The 15,765-nt window shown below is 48.6% G+C and overlaps 1 protein-coding gene across 1 annotated transcript in view; it reads left to right on the top strand.

Moving 5' to 3' along the window:
* MYO1E (myosin IE) overlaps nt 1–15,539 on the top strand; it is a 194,153-nt gene extending 178,614 nt beyond the window's left edge. Inside the window, exons 26-28 of the mRNA XM_037502590.2 lie at nt 2,160–2,361; nt 12,639–12,808; nt 14,925–15,539. Of these exons, the coding sequence (XP_037358487.1) occupies nt 2,160–2,361; nt 12,639–12,808; nt 14,925–15,001 (449 nt within the window). The 3' untranslated portion in view covers nt 15,002–15,539. The remainder of the gene's footprint in view (nt 1–2,159; nt 2,362–12,638; nt 12,809–14,924) is intronic.
* The last annotated feature ends 226 nt before the right edge of the window (nt 15,540–15,765 follow it).

Genomic DNA, 15,765 nt, shown 5'->3' with positions numbered 1-15,765 from the left:
ATAAATTTAAAATATTTTTGCCCTTAAAATCTGTTTAGTGTTTGAAGGGCACTCTCAAATTTTACAGAATGGTTTTCTTTACTCATAAAATTCAGTTAATAAAAAAGTGCTCCCAGGATGTTTGATATTAGTAAGTTTGGAATTCTTAGTCTTGAGAGGATCATCTTGGGACCCATCTTGGGCTCAAATCATCCCAAACAAGAGAATCCTATTTTAACAGTGTTCAAGATGAGCATTAAAAAGCACTTCTTTTGTCTCCTGCTGTGGAATCTCCTGGCTGTCTGACAAAATATACGCTGGTACCTAGCAGTGAGAAACAATTCTCATCTGTTGGAGCCCCCATTCTGTCTGGCCCACCTGCCTCTCCTCCCATCTACCTTTAACCTTGAAGAAAATCCAAACAAAAGAGAACCCTTGTAGCATTGTGCTCCTACTTCTCCCCCAGCACCCGTGCAGAATTCTGGCAAACTCCTTTGCCTCAGCTAGGTTGACTGAAGTCGCCTCTGACCAAATCAGATCACAATTTCTCTAGGGGGCAATTTCTTCATCAACAAAATGAGGCGTTAGACTGAGCCCCTTAGATCAGCACATCCCTCACTCTCAGTGGTCTTATGGACCAGGGTTGGGGGGTTTTGTTTGTTTCCCTTAATTTCCAATCCATCCAAACTATACTTGAGTAAGATATTTTTTAAAAATTACTAAAACAATGGAATTTTGAAAGCATGCAAAACATAAGCCAGAGTGTCTTACTAAATTCCAGAGACATGAAATAAACCTATCAAACCACTGAAATGTTTCTAAACGCTTACTCTTAATTTCTGAACTTGACACAAGCAAGCAGGTCATCAGTGATGTGGAGCGGCCCATCTGTGAATCCCCCTGGGAGTATCATGACCCTGAGCATGTCCCGTCTGGCACACCCTCTTCTGTCCTGGGCAACCTTGGTAGCAAGCGGGTCCTCCAGTCTCCTTGTTTCTTTAATGAAGAAACTGGTGCTCTGAGAGGTCAGGTATCTTGCTCAAGGTCAACATAGCTATAACAAGCAGAATCTAAACTGAGCCCGAGTTCCTTTTAAACTGAGGCTTATCCCACTGATACCAAAGATTTCTTAATTTGGTTGGAAGAGGTTCTGGGGTAGGTTCATCAGAGTGTGCCTGAGGGGATCTTGTTCTCCTTCTTTCTTTCCCAGCTGTCAGTGGAAGAGATCGGGCTTCTTCATATACAGCGTGGGATGATAATGTGCCTTTTGGCCAAAGCCGATGATTTAGAGCTGTTACCATAATCTGTTACCTTCCGGATAATATCATCTTAACTAGAAACTATTATTTGGCTCAGAGATCTTGCTCCATCCAGATAGTTCCAACTGGCGGCCACATTTCCCCTGCTAGTGAGGAGCGTTCCCTCCACCACCCACAACGAGCTCCCGCAGAAGACACCCAAGACTGACCCCTTGAAAATGGACATCCAGCTGTTTAAACAGCTGCCTGCCAGCCCTCTTGAATCATAACCTCATAATATTTTTTAGCCCAAGAATGTGCCTGCCAACTAGTTGCAGGCTTACCTTTCCTTGACTGTGGGTTTTGAAACCCTGAACATCTGGTGACTCTATTGTCAGATTCAGCAAGTACGTGAGGGTGTCTGCTATACTCCAGGCAGTCACTGGGTTACAACTTATTAGCTCCATTTCTCACAATATATTAGCACTTATGGGCCTCCCCTGGTGGCGCAGCGGTTGAGCGCTGGGCTGCGAAGCTGCCCGCAGCCTCTGCAGCACCGGGTCGATCCCCGGCTGCTCCCCGGCCACCGGAGGAGGGTCCCACATGGCGCGCAGACCTCTCCTGCTGCCTGCTGCTCCCCTCAGCAGTGTATTTCGTCAGTCTGCCTGTTCTGCTCCCTGCTCTGGCTCTGGTGAATTCGCTCAACCTCCCGCACTTCTGACTGTACCCAGTGCTTGTATAAAAAAAATAAATAAATCTTTTAAAAATATATATATATTAGCACTTATGCCCCCCCCCACCCCCGCCCATTCTTTTAGGTGGGGAAATTGAGGCCTGGAGAAATTAAACAACTTGTTCTTGGTTAATAAATGAAAGCCAGTCAGTGCACCTTTTAGCAGATCAGAGACACTCAGCTTTGTTTTCTCCTCTTTTCCTCTCTAGGATACCATCAAAATGGCATCATCAAAAACCAGTTTGTGCCACATCCCCATGTTCCTGGAAACCTGAGGTCGAATCAGAAAAACCTGTACACTCCCATGGCCCGCCCACCCTTGCCACGGCAGCAGTCCACTGGCTCCGATCGCTTGTCGCAGATGCCGGAGAGCTTGGACTTCCTCAAGGTCCCCGACCAGGGTGCTGCAGGGTAAGACTCCCCGCTGCTGTGAGGAAAGCTGGTAGCCTCCCTCTCCTTTTGTGGCACCAAAGCTCAGGGATTTCTTCGCTCTGTCTAGGCATGAGTCTAAAGCCTTGTCCCTGCGAGTGTTCGACAGGGAATGGACGCAAATCCCCAGGCAGGAATATTGCAGCGAGGCGTTACCAAAACCAGAAAAGGGGGAACGGCCTATGTAAGCCCAATGACCTGTCTAAGACCGGGCAGGAGTAATACATGCACACTTCCTAGCGTGGCATTTTGCAAGTAGGAGGCTGCTCGGTGAAGTGCAGCCTGATGACAGCGGTGGTGGTGATGGTGCTGTCACGACTATCTCGTGGTGCCGGAACTTGTGACTTTGAAGGAATCCTCCAACTCCACAGGAGTCGCAAGGGTGGAATAGTCCTCCCTGCCGGACCTAAGGAGGGGCCTGCTCTAGCCAACTCTTCCCCATCCTCATGCTCACCTCCGTTTTCCATTCTGTCCATGTCACTAGAACGATACGTTTCACACGAGGAGCTGGAGACTTGTGTCCAAAAGAGAGTAATGCTGACGAGAAACAACAGCTCCGTTCTCAGGGTGGGCAGCTCCCCACCCACCTCGTGCCCCTTTATGAGATGTTCTTCCTGCCTTGACAGCTTCTTTCTAAAGATTCCAAAGCTCTTAGGGACTGTGCCGTGTAGTCTCCTGGTGCGTCTTTTCTCCTGGCAAGACTTACCTCATTTGGTCCTGAGGTGGGCACCTTGCCATTGTACAGTCATCAGGGGGGTGGAGGCCACACTTATTATTAAGTCTCCCCCCAAATCTCAAACAGTCATGTATACCAGAATCAGGTACAGAACTTGCTGGCCTACTTCCGGGGTTTCTGATTCCTTAGTTCTGGGTGGGGCCCAAGAATTTACATTTTACCAAGTTCTCAGATGCTGCTGACTGAGGGACCACATTTTGAAAATCACCACTCTGCAGATACCTGCTGTCTAATTGATAAAAGCCAGGGAGGTTTTCCTGTAAAGGTAAATAGAAAGGGTGCTGTTGAGGCAACGGGACCTTCACTGTCACCCAGGCTTACACCCTTCAGATCAATGGACATCACTAAAATCGTCAAACCAGCCTCCCTGGGCCCAGTTTAATGTCCCAAAGTAGGCAGGGGATTAAAATCAATCAGCAGAATGTACCAAACCTCTTAGCTCTAGCTGCTAGCTTCCTACTTGCTTTGGTTTTGGCAAGCAAAACCATCTTTCCAGCCTGCTTTGCAAGTTATAGACTTGCAAACCAGCCAGCCAGGAGCATCTGTCAGCCAAAAGCAGGCAATTGAGGAACATTGTGTCTTACCCAAGGCTGCTCCCTTCCAGCCCTCGGCTTCGTGGTTCCCTATTTAAGTCTTATCACACCCTTTGCCACCTTCGGGCCTACAGAGACATGATGCTGTCTTGGCCGTGGCTCTGGCGCTGGCAGGAGGGCACCTTCCCAAACCATCTTCCAGGCAGTAAGATTTTCCCGTCTATTGTGTGTAAAACTCATTAAGCTCACCGAGTTCGGTAGCTACCAGAATCCCAGCCAACCTCCTTTTTTCTAAGTATTTATTTTCTAAAACACATATGGTGAAAATTAAAATAATTCCTAATGTGGCTAGAGACATTGGACATACATTTCAGAAGCCCCGCGGTTACCTGTGTTTAATAACTCTCCTTCCCCAAGAAAACATGAGCTGCGTGTATTCCCTGGGAGGTTATTGGAGCAAGAGGGGCATTTTGGAATCCTGAGCTTGTGCTTTTCCATAAACATGAAAATTCCTGTACCCATCACAGTTCCAAACAGTAACCATGAATTTGCCACCAATCTATGAAAACAAGATAACCAAGGTCTTTCTCTCCTCGAGCTTTCACACCCTGGCATCTACCCCGCCCCCCTTTCCCCTCGCCTCCCCCCAGTAAATGTTCTTTACAGACATATTTAGCATAAGCAATCATTTCTTTTGGATCATGTAATGGGGATGAAATCAAATGGTGTAATTAGCACCTCAAGTTAATTCAGGAAAGTTTTTGTCAGTTTATTTTAGCTTCAGGTTTTTTTTTTTTTTTTTTTTTTTTTTTTTTCCTGAGGAAGAGCACGAAGCCTTCACTAAGTTAATTCCCATCCCTACTAGATTCTTTCCCCTTGTGTCGCCCTGGTGTCGTTGGTGACATGGTAGCTGTTCTTGTCCTCATCATCGTGATCACTCTCCATGAGAACAAAAAGCTGTGGAGGGGATTTTATCTTGCAGTCCCTGAGATGACCCTTTGGAAACTCTGATTCAGATTAAACATCTTTCTTGATTCTCAGGAGCGAGTCCGTGGCAGGCAGGAATCACAGAAGCAGTTCATTCATCAGCCTTTGCTCCGATTCCAAGGAAATGCTTGTTTTGCCGATCACTGTGCCTTATATTTTCCCTCCCATAGCTGAGATGCACCATAATCCAGCTCCAGCTCATTACTGCAAGCATTAAAACCCAGTTTGTAAATGTCTTTTCTGCTGCCCCTTTCAATGCTGTGGTCCATTTCATCGGAGGACTTCAGGAAGTTTTAGGATACTCCAGAGATTAGTCCAACTGAAGTTGGAGAAACAGAGCAATACTGAAAACTGCTCAGTGGTGAGTTTCTGGCCATGCCACAAAAGTAGCATCGATTAAAAAATGTAAATGCTGCCTGTGTGTCTCTGGACGAGATCCTCCTAATGGAGTCATATTTTCAAGGGGCTTAAATTTTTCAACAAGTGTCCAATAGCAATATTTCCCAACCCCTAATCTACAGGAGCAGCAGCCATATCCTGGCCTGGGTGGACATGAAGCTTAGGAATTCCTGGCATCCATTCCCACATTTCCAGTAATGTTTATAGATTCAACCTTTTGGAGCACAGCATATTTTTAAGAGCCAGTGAAATAAAATGCCATTATTTTCCCTTCTTAGAATTGCAAGGCATAAGTTTCACATCTGCAGAACAAAGCAGAGATATTTGAAGGCTTAATCCCTGCTCACCTGGCATAGACTAGGCCCGGTCCAGTGCCCCAGAGGCGTGGGGGCCACAGAGAAGTTCACCAAAGGTAGCTTGGCAGTGTTGCAGAGTGCAGGGGGCCAGCGAACTGGGTGTGAGTCCAGCTCATCTGTTCCCTCATTGATTCATTCATGGATTATTACTGAGTCACATGCTGGGCTCACAGATGTTTCACTAATGACCAGCTGTGGGGCCTCATGTTTATCACTTAATCTTTTTGCACCCGGTGTCCTTACCTGTGTAACAGGGATGGTGTAATATAAAATTTGGGGGGTTTCTTAAAGGCTTAATAAGGGTTTTGGAAACTATAAAGCACTAAGCAACTTGCAGGTTCATTTTTGTTTTGTCCCTGTTATTCCTGTCTTGTGGGAAATGTTAATACTGAACCAAGACTGAAAGGAAGGTGCCCCTTGGCCCTGTGAATTCATTCTCAAGAACTCAAGTCTCTGACCTGCAAAGAGTTCTGGACTCTATGAGGGTCTAATGTTCCGTGTTGCTTGATGTAATGGGGGGATGGTAGGCCTAGGGGAGCAAGACAAAAGGGAGGCATTTTTCCCCAACACACTAGTACTAGCTGTGCGCCTCTGGGCCTGCACGCACTTGAGAGCGCAGCTCCCTCTGCTGCTGTGCTGCTCCACCGTCCTGCCTCGGCATTCCCAGGAGAGCGCAAATACTAGCTTCACTTTAGAGAACTTGATCGTCATTGACGTCACAGGAGCTTTTGCTTTCTTGTGGGCTTTTGGCATCTTGTGGGATTGGGCAGCTGTCCACGCGGGCTCAGAGGTTGGGTGGCATCCTGATGTCTGGGAGCACAGGCACAGCGTGGTCTTCCCAGGTCACTCAAAAGGGGCTTTCCAGGTAGGCTGGGTTTTCTCTGAGCAAAGTGGCTGTCAAGGGCTTGGCCCCTTGGGGAACCGCGCTAACGGTTCCATTGTGGTGGTGTGAGGAGTGGAGCGGCCTGCTCGGGAAAGGTCCTGCTTGGGGGGGCTGTGACCCAGCTCCTTCGTGTGCTTGTCATCTTAATGGGCGGTAGCTTCCATGTAACGGAAAGTGACCCCAAAGTGGTGGTCAAGTAGTAATAGGAAAGCTGTGTCGTGCCAGTGACATATGTGGGAATACTGTATTGACTCAGTTCAGTGCAGGTTTATTGCTACATGGAGTTTTAGTGCCACATGCTACATGCTACTTATTGAGATGGCAACAAGGACAATAATTATAATCATGAGCCTGAAATTCTTGCTGTCATTCGCATTATGCCAATGAAATAATTTTATAACAATTTTCAGTCTTTAAGGTTTCTGAGAAGTACAGATAGCATAAAATACCAGCCATACCAAAGTTCTCTCAGTCCTGCGTATCCGTTATAAAATAAGCTGAAGGGAAGCTGCGTAGCTGAGTGCCCGCGCATTGCCGAGGGTGGGGTGGGAGGGCAGTGGGCATGCTGCGGAGCCACTAGCCCCCAGGGATAAAAAGGCCCGAGCTCTGATATTTGTCGCGGCTGGTTTCAGGCTGCCGGCAGGCCCTCGGCTGCACGGAGAGGTGGGGAGGCATGTGCTGTCTCGAGCATTGCAGGGCTGCCAGCGTACACGGGCATCAACAGAAGTAAAATGTAGCAGAATAATTAGAATTGCATTATAACTCTCTTGCCTTTGCTGTTCATGTCATTTGTTCACTCCTGAGTCTGATTTAATCATGAATAATGGCTGTTCAGCAACTCAGGCACAGAATTGCTGAAAGTGTTAACGACCTTCTCTCGCGGCTGGACGCAGCCCGGCGGGCGGTGGGCGCGGGGGCTTGCTTGCTGAGCCCCTCCTCCACGGCAGCGGCCCGGCCAGGTGCTCTCTGGCTGCGCGTGGAGGCTGCTGTACCTGCGCCACCTCATTAATCAGCTCCAGCAGCGCCTCCACGGGCGCGCGCTCCCCTTCGTGGCCGACGCAGGCGCGCCACCTAGTGGCGGAGGCGAGCGCGTCTGGCGTCACCTGCGCCTCCCGCGGCCAGGAAATGGCTGTGCTCGCACCTGTTTTCCCTGCGGTTGCCAGGCCTGCGTGGCAGAACTCAGGGCCCCTGCTCGCCGCCTCATTCCTGTGCTCCTTGGTGCACCTGACAGCAGATTTTGTGGAGAGTGTGCTTTAAAGCTTTCTTTGTGTTTGGTTGGTTTTTGGTTGGTTTTTTAAATTTTTATTTTTTACATTATTGTTTTGTTTTGCTTTTTGGTTTTTTTTTTTTTTTTTTGGTGGGACCCTCCCCGGTGGCCGGGGATCGAACTGGCGCTGGAGAAGCTGCGGGCAGCCTGGCAACCCAGCGCTCAACCGCTGCACCACCAGGGGAGGCCCATATTATTGTTAATTTTTAAACAATATTTGCTTCCCCCCACCCCCTCAGGTGCAGTCCCCATAGAGTTTCCTTCCCCAAGTCACCCGTGCACCATCACCTCAGTCCCCTGTGCTCCCTCCTCCTCCCCTGCAAGATGTCTCTGGTTTATAATTGTCTGTTTTTGTTTTGTTGTGTTTTGTACTATTGTTATTTTTTTACACTGATGTCTTAATTTTGTTCCCCTATATTCCTGCTGTAAGTGAAACCATCAATATTTTTTTTTCCTTCTGGCTTATTTCACTGAGCATAATTCCTTCTAGCTCCATCCATGTTGCTTTGCATGGCATGAATTTATCTTTTTTGATTGCTGAATAATATTCCATGGTGTATATGTACCACATCTTCTTGATCCAGTCATCTATTTTGGTAATAGGTTTTAGGTTTTGGTAATAGGTAATAGGTTTTACCTATTGTAAATAATGCTGCAATAAACATAGGGGTACGGGTGTTCTTTTGGATCAATGTTTTTGTGTCCTTTGGGTAGATCCCTAGGAGTGGAATTGCCAGGTCGTATGGTAGCTCCATTTTAGTAGACTGAGGAACCTCCGGGCAACTTTCCATAGTGGTTGGACCAGTTTGCACTCGCACCAGTTCCTTTTTCACCACATCCTCGCCAGCATTTGTTGTTGCTTGTTTTTTTGATATGTGCCATTCTCACTGGTGTGAGGTGGTATCTCACTGTGGTTTTGATTTCCCTGATGGTAAGGGATGTTGAACATTTTTCCGTATGCCTGTTGGCCATTAGCCTGAATCCTCACATTTTACAGATGAAGACACTGATCCCTGAAGAGGTGGAGTGATGTACCCAAGTTATATGCTAACCTTACGCACTGACTCCCAAGCCAGGGTCTCCCCTCCTGCCATCTCTGTCACTCCATCAGGACGTGTAGACTGAGGCCACAGCGATGAGCACAGGCAGGCCCAGGCCCTACTGCCCAGTGGGGTAATCAGCAGAATCGGGACACAAGTTCTCCTGCAGGCGAGGGTTACCAGAGATGTGGCAGGAGGTGAAAACGATCTGAAGGCGGAACACAAATGAGTGGTGCTGGCTGGGATGGGGTCAGACCAGAGGAGCAAAGCCAGTCCAAGGGACCAGAAAGATCAGTGCAGCTGCTGCTCTGGGGGCCTATGGCAAGGCCATTCTGCTGCCAGTGATGAAACCAGCAGGAAATCGGCATCAGTCTTTGCACAGAAATGTTCGGAGGTTAACTGGAATGATGTCTGAAAACGCCTAGCACGGTGCCCCGTAGGGCGCAGGCAACCAGCAGAGCTGATTTTCATGGAGCTGTGGGCAGGGGCTGCCAGAAGATCCTCCAAGAACAGTGAAGACATGCTGGGAAGTGAGAATGAGGCGGGATGACCTGTGAGGAGGACTTTGCTGTGACTGGCCCACTGCCGAAGAGCCTGCCCTGCATCAGCTGCCGTGGCAGTTGCAGCCCTTTCTGGTCCCTGGGGACGTTTCAACAGGGGGATCCAGAGAGCCCCGCCACAGTGTTGCCTGAACCTACTCTTCCTAATGCAAAATGCAGAGTGATTCTCCACCTCTGCCATCCCTTCCCTCGTTCCTACTCACCTCATCATGCTCTGCTCCCCAACAAGAACACCCCAGCTCTAACCTACCCTGGACTCTCCCAGCTGTGAAGTGCTACGAACCCCATTCAACCAAGTGCTAAACAACCAGACACTTACATTGCCAGCGCCGTGCAGGCGTCAAGGGCTGGGACAATCAAGCCAACTCTTGCTGTGGATCTGCAGGGGACCCCAAAATCTCTGAGTAATCTTGATTGGTTTCATTTTGACTTACCTGAGGAAGTAGCCTCTGATCTTGGGATCAAAGACCACTGGTGGCTGTGCTCACCTGGCCATTTAGAGGGGCCCTCCCCACCTCCTGGCAGCTACTCTGGGCAGCTGGGACACCCCAGGTAACAGCAAGTGCTGCATAGCCCAAGGGCATGTGCAGTTTACTTGTTTTTTTAAAAAGTAGTTTTTCGAGATAGCTGACATACCATAAAACCAATCCATATAAAGAAGAACTCAGCAGTTTTTAGTGTATTAACACAATTGTGCAACCACCACCATAATATAACTTTAGAACATTTTCATCATCTCCAAGAGAAAACTTTCCCCCATTAGCAGTCAGTCCCCCAGCTGCCAGTTCCAGCCCTTGGCAACCGCTAATCCGCTTTCTGACAGTATAAATTAGCCTCTTCTGGACATTTCCTATAGATAGAATCCTACTTCTAGTGCTTTGGTAACTGTATTGCTAAGTTTTCTTTTCATATGTTATAGATAGAATCGTTTTCTCAGTTTGGTTTTCTGATTTTTCAATGACAGCACAGAAATGCAGCTGATTCGTGGGCACTGATCTCGTGTTCTGTCGTCCTGCTGAACTCGTTTGTTAGCGCTGACGGTTTCATTGTGCATTCCCTAGGATTTTTCTCTCTGCAAGATCATCTCTTTTCACTCTTTCCCAGCCTGTACGCATTTTCCTTTTCTTGCCTAATTGCTTTGACTAGAGCTTCCAATGCAACATTGGACACAAGTCATGAGAGCTGGCATCCTGCTTGTTCATGCTTTTGGGGGGAGGCATTGTGTCTTTCATTGTGTCTTTGCAAATCTGATGTAAGCTAGGAGTCTGTGCACAGGAGTCGTAACCCCACCATGGCTGAGAAACTTCTGTGAAGGACGGGAGGAAGGTTCTAGTGTGGCCTGGCAGGACAGGGACTGGGACGGAGGAGGGGGCACCTGGCAGGAACTTTGTAGACCCCCTGAAGGATTTCGGCCTGTTTCCCAAGAGCAGAGAGAAGCTGTTAGAAGGATTTTCAGTGGAGGATGTGAACTAATAAAAACCGAGCCGGGTGATGTTCTGGGAGCCTAGAAATGAAGCAACTCTTAGGAGAGATGTGAAGGAGGAGGAACTGAGAGGATATAACCAGAGAGGGAGGGCAGTGTGAGGGGGTGACTCCTGGATGGCTGCAGGGAGAGTCTTGCCTTTCAGAGGGTCATTGTCTCTGTCTTGCCCTAAGAGGCCCCCTCTGTGGGGCTTGCACCTAAGTCACTGTACTCTTAGGACCTCATCAGCCTGCACTAATGGTGAGGGGTTTACCCCTGGGACATGAAGAGAGCCCATCTTATGTCCTTCTGTGAGTGCGTGTTGTGTGTGCATATGTGCACGGGTGTACCTGCCCCTGCTCCCCGAAACTGCCAGGCTTTCTTCCCTCCCTGTGCTCTAATAAGCACCCCCCCCCACCCTGCCCATTCCTTGTTGCTGGGAAGTCAGATGACTTCTGGTATCCAAGTTAATGACTCTTATTTATTTAACCAAATGCTGACACATCCCTGCTATAGAGGTTGCTTGATTAAAAGCTTGCTTGCCCGGCCAGCTTTCAGAGAAGCAAGCACTTCTCAAGCAGGGAATGGGGATTTCCAGAAGACTGGGGAGAAGGTGATGTCACGCTGATGATCTGCAAGATGCCTTTCCTCTGGATGAACGTGCTTGCTGGGGAGTGAGTGGGAGCGGGGACAGGAAAACGGGGACCTGAGCAGTTATCACAGCGGCTCCGTGAGGACAGTGGGGCTCCAGCCTCCTGAGAGCACAATCCAAAAATGGGTGTGTTTCTTCCTTCCAGAACTCCAGCCAGAGGAAAGGCCCGCCCTGCCCTTCTTCCTTTTGTAGGTGTGAGGCCAGACTTGACAGCCGGCCCCACAATGTTTACTGCAGTCTCGCAGATGAAATTTCAGGCTTACGTTTCTTTTGTGAGCAGATGAACGTAGCCGTTGCTTTGGTTTATCCTTGAGCAAAGTGGAGGGAAAATTCTATTTTGTGGGGTTTTTTTGCAAAATGCAAACACATTATGAGCATCATTGATCATTGTTCCAGGTATAATAGTAACAAATAGGAGAAAACTATAGTAACACGCCTTCGAGACAATGTCTGCGTGGAGACTGGAGGCAAGATAGATAAAAAGACTCCATTTAAGCTCGGAGGCCTGGGTTAGCGCTCCCGCGCTCGGACGGCGCTGATGCCCACGCCCTGGGCAAGGAGGTGAGGCCAAGGGAGGCTGCTGCGTCCCCTCCAGCGTGCAGAGCAGCTCCTCCACCGGGGTTCGCCAGCCCCAGATGTCATCAGTGCTGGAGTAGAGAAACCGCGTGGATAAGCTCTCGCATAAGAATATTCGGTGGCACTTTTTGGACTAGTGAAATCTAGAATCATCCCACATAACCGTCAACAATGGACTGGATGAAAAATTGTGGCGTCTTCCTGCCATGGGCTAGTAAAAGGACATGAGAACGTGAATGAACTGTAATACATGCACCAGGGAACAGCTCAGAAATGGAGCAAGTGATGGAATGAAAGTTCTTTGACGCTGAAATAGGCACACTTCATTGCTTAGGGATCCGACATCTGCGGTCGAGCCCCCGGGAGAAGCAGAGTTAGTCATGCAAAATGCAGGGTCATGGTTGCTGATTCCAGAAAGGGTGGACATTGAGGGGCGGTGCCCGAGGCTTCCATGGCACCAGCAAGAGTTCTGTTTCCAAAACTAGGGGGAGGGATAGAGGCGGGACTGTCTCCTGGCGTTTAAATATGCTTTACACACTTTCATATGAATGTGTCTTTTCCATATTTCCTTCTATGCTGGGGACACAATAACAGCAGCTAATATTTACTGAGAACTACCTTACACAACCACCTTTCAGGGAAAGTGTTTTTTATTTTCAGAGAAACTTTAGGGAGCAATACACCTTCTGAGAGTGGAGCTGGATTTTGACTGGAGATGGCCAGTGGGGGCCCCACACCCCAGACCACCAACCGCTGCTGCCACCCCTTGTTGGGTCCCATCTCTCACCAGCCTCCACTCTCTCCACAGGGTCCGCAGACAAACAACTAGTCGACCTACCCCGGCGGGGGGCCGGCCCAAGCCCCAGCCCAAGCCCAAACCTCAGGTGCCACAGTGCAAGGCCCTGTACGCCTACGATGCTCAGGACACAGATGAACTCAGCTTCAATGCCAATGACATTATCGATATTATCAAAGAAGGTAAGTGCATGGCCGGCTGGTGGGACAACCTTCCAGAAAGCATACAGTCACAGAGTTGTAAAAACTAAAACAGGAGGGGAATTTAAGGCCTTCTCTGAATGAAACTTGCAGAGGTAGGTCAGGCTTCGGGCTCAGTTAGAACAAGACTTCCTTTTATAATGCTTCTTTCAGCTCTGCCTTCTTCTCTGTATTTTCTCCTTTCTTTACCTGTTTTTCCTCATGATAATAAAATGGCTGCAGCAGCTCCCGACTGATGGGTCAAACTGTCTAAAATTTGCATTCTCTCTGAAATCTCTCCTAACCGGAAGAGAAAAGGCTTAGGTTTTACTCTTATTGGACCAAATTTGGTCATGTGTTTGTCCCTGAGCTAATCTCTGTAGCAAGATCAAGTTGTATGTAGAGTGAGTTAGACCTCATGGAGACTGTCCCGGAAGACCCGAGGAAGGTCACCCCACACACAGACTTCATGACTTCCACGTGATGAGGGTAGGAGGAATGGAAGCCAGGGAGGCAACCTATAACATCTATTATAAAAGCCATCTGTGGGTTTGGCTGAGTGCTTTATTAATTTGGAAGAGAAGATCTTAGAATATAATAGAATGTATATCTGCTCAAACATCAGTGCTTCTGGTAGCACAGTAAAGCACGGTAAAGCTGACTCGTGACTTAGAACGTTAAAAAGTACCCTGAAGGAAGTAGTATTTGTGGTGAGGACTGGGGAGAGAAAGAAACAAAAAGATAAAGAAATGAGGGAAACTAAGAAGAAACGGGACATAAAAGTCCTGGAAGTAAAGAGAAATTTCTGTTTTAATAATGTCAGTGTGCAGAAGGATTCCTCAAAGTGAGAAGAAAACGAGAAATTAAATAATAGATCATTGCTGCAGCTACTTAAGATATAATAAAAAGTAACAAATTGGAGGAGAGAGATTTGCAACTCATGAGTTCACTAATATATAAAAAACTCCTTATTAACAAGAATAATAAGTGAGAGAAAAATAGACAAATGTTATGAACAGTAGCTGCAGAAAGGGTGGCACTTCTTTATCTACTCATAGGAACTGACCTTTATTTATACTGTTAATGTATATTTTTTGAGTGCAGAACAAACACTGCCCCTCATTTTAATAAATACTGCTTGTCTAACATGAAGTATCTCTGAAAGGAAGTACAAGAAATGGGTACCGGTTGCCCCCACGGCTTCTCCTTCTATACTTTTGAAAGTATTGCCTGTTACAAAAGATATTTTTTCTTACTAAAAGGTAATAGAAAACCCATATTCTTTGATGCAGGAAATCTATCCTATAGAAGTACTTGCAGGCAGGCCCAAGATTGCGTGTGTGTTTGTGTGTGCGTTTATTGCATTGTCATTGTCGTGGAAAATTAGGAACAAGTGTCCAGCAGTGAGGGAATTCTAGCGTACAATGCAGTTGTTTAAAAAAAAATGAGGCCTCAGATATTGGAAGTTTTTCTCTGTTAAGTATTGAAAAGCAAGATGTAGAATAATAAGATAGACATGGCCTGTTTTCTGCTTAAAACTGACTGGTGTTTGTAATTGCACAAGAACAGCATGAAAGACTAAATACCAAATACTACTGGTGAAGGGACTAATATTATCTGGGAAATAAGGCTTGAGTTCCTCGGGAGGGGCATGCACTGTGCACCGGGAAACTAACCCTGGGGAAGGCAAGTGGAGGAAGCAGGATTAGGGGGCCCTCAGACCCCAAAGCAAGCAGAGAGTCTTGATTCCAGAGCAGGCCCTTTGCTGCGGCAACTGAAGCTCCTGGGTCCTGGCTCAGCACTGGCCCCAGATAGGGGCCGTCAGCATCCCCAGAGACGGGAAAGTTTCTGCAGGGCCCACAGCTGGAGGCTGCCAGCAAAGCCACATATCTGGGCGGCAAGTTCTTTGTATAGGAGACCCTTAGCGGCCCCTCTGGGTGTGTGCTGTGGCAAGGGGCGACTTTTTACAGCCTATTTTTCCACTGCAAATAAAATCAGTACAACAAAAAGAACACGGATGGAGCCAAATCACCGTTGTGGTGTGGTGAGCCCGTGGGGCAGGGTGCCTGTCCACCACAGCCTTGCTCGCCTTCACTTTGGCCGCCTCGTCTCCCTGCAGATCCTTCTGGCTGGTGGACGGGTCGACTGCGAGGCAAGCAGGGCCTGTTCCCCAACAACTACGTGACCAAGATCTGAGGCACACAGGCACCATGACACCCGAGGCGGAAGCGGCTCCAGGCGCAGATGGGAAGGGGACAGCTGGGAACTCCTCTGGTGCCTAGCGAGCCGCCGCTTCTCCAGGGCCTGGAGCTATTCTGGCACCTTCCCCTCAGAGGACATCGAGCAGCTGGGCTGGGGACAGCGGAGTGTGACTCCGCAAATGACCCCACGAGGTAACCTGTCCTAGGAGCCCAGGAGGGTAAAACCACCACCCGCTGAGATTTATTTATTGTATTTAAACCTGGTGAGAGGACAGGTGGGGTGCACAGGCACCCGGTCTGCTCTATCCTAATGGACCCCACCGCTCACCAGACCCCGGAACCGCTGCCAGCGGCCGCCGCTGACCAAGTGCCTTTAGTTGAAGAGCTCATTTCTCTCCTCCCTCCTTCCCTGACCCGCCACACATTCCTCTCTGCCTTCGCTCCGGGGGGCTCGGCCCTCCGCAGCGGGGCTCCCCATGAGCGGGCGCTTCCCGTACAGACATGGGGGCAGCCGGCCTGCTGCGCCCGCGGGTGCGGGGGGGCGGGGCGCTGCTTTCCATGCTGCCTGGCCCGTCGGGCCACCAGGCTGGGGCCGGGGCCTGGGCCGGGCTGTCGGCCTCGCTCTCTCTGGGTCTTCCGTTGGAATGTGGCTGGCCCATGTTGGTTTTTTTTGTTTAATGCTGTACCTTACAAGGAGGATCATTTTCTTCGAGCTGTACATTTATAAAAACAGATCATATACTGTATATATAAAAATCC

This window comes from Talpa occidentalis, unplaced genomic scaffold, assembly GCF_014898055.3.
Source record: "Talpa occidentalis isolate TD23 unplaced genomic scaffold, MPIMG_talOcc4v2.1 talOcc4.11, whole genome shotgun sequence".
Classification (NCBI taxonomy): domain Eukaryota; kingdom Metazoa; phylum Chordata; class Mammalia; order Eulipotyphla; family Talpidae; genus Talpa; species Talpa occidentalis.
The sequence above is the reverse complement of the archived record's forward strand: the minus strand, read 5'-3'. Positions and strand labels throughout refer to the sequence as shown.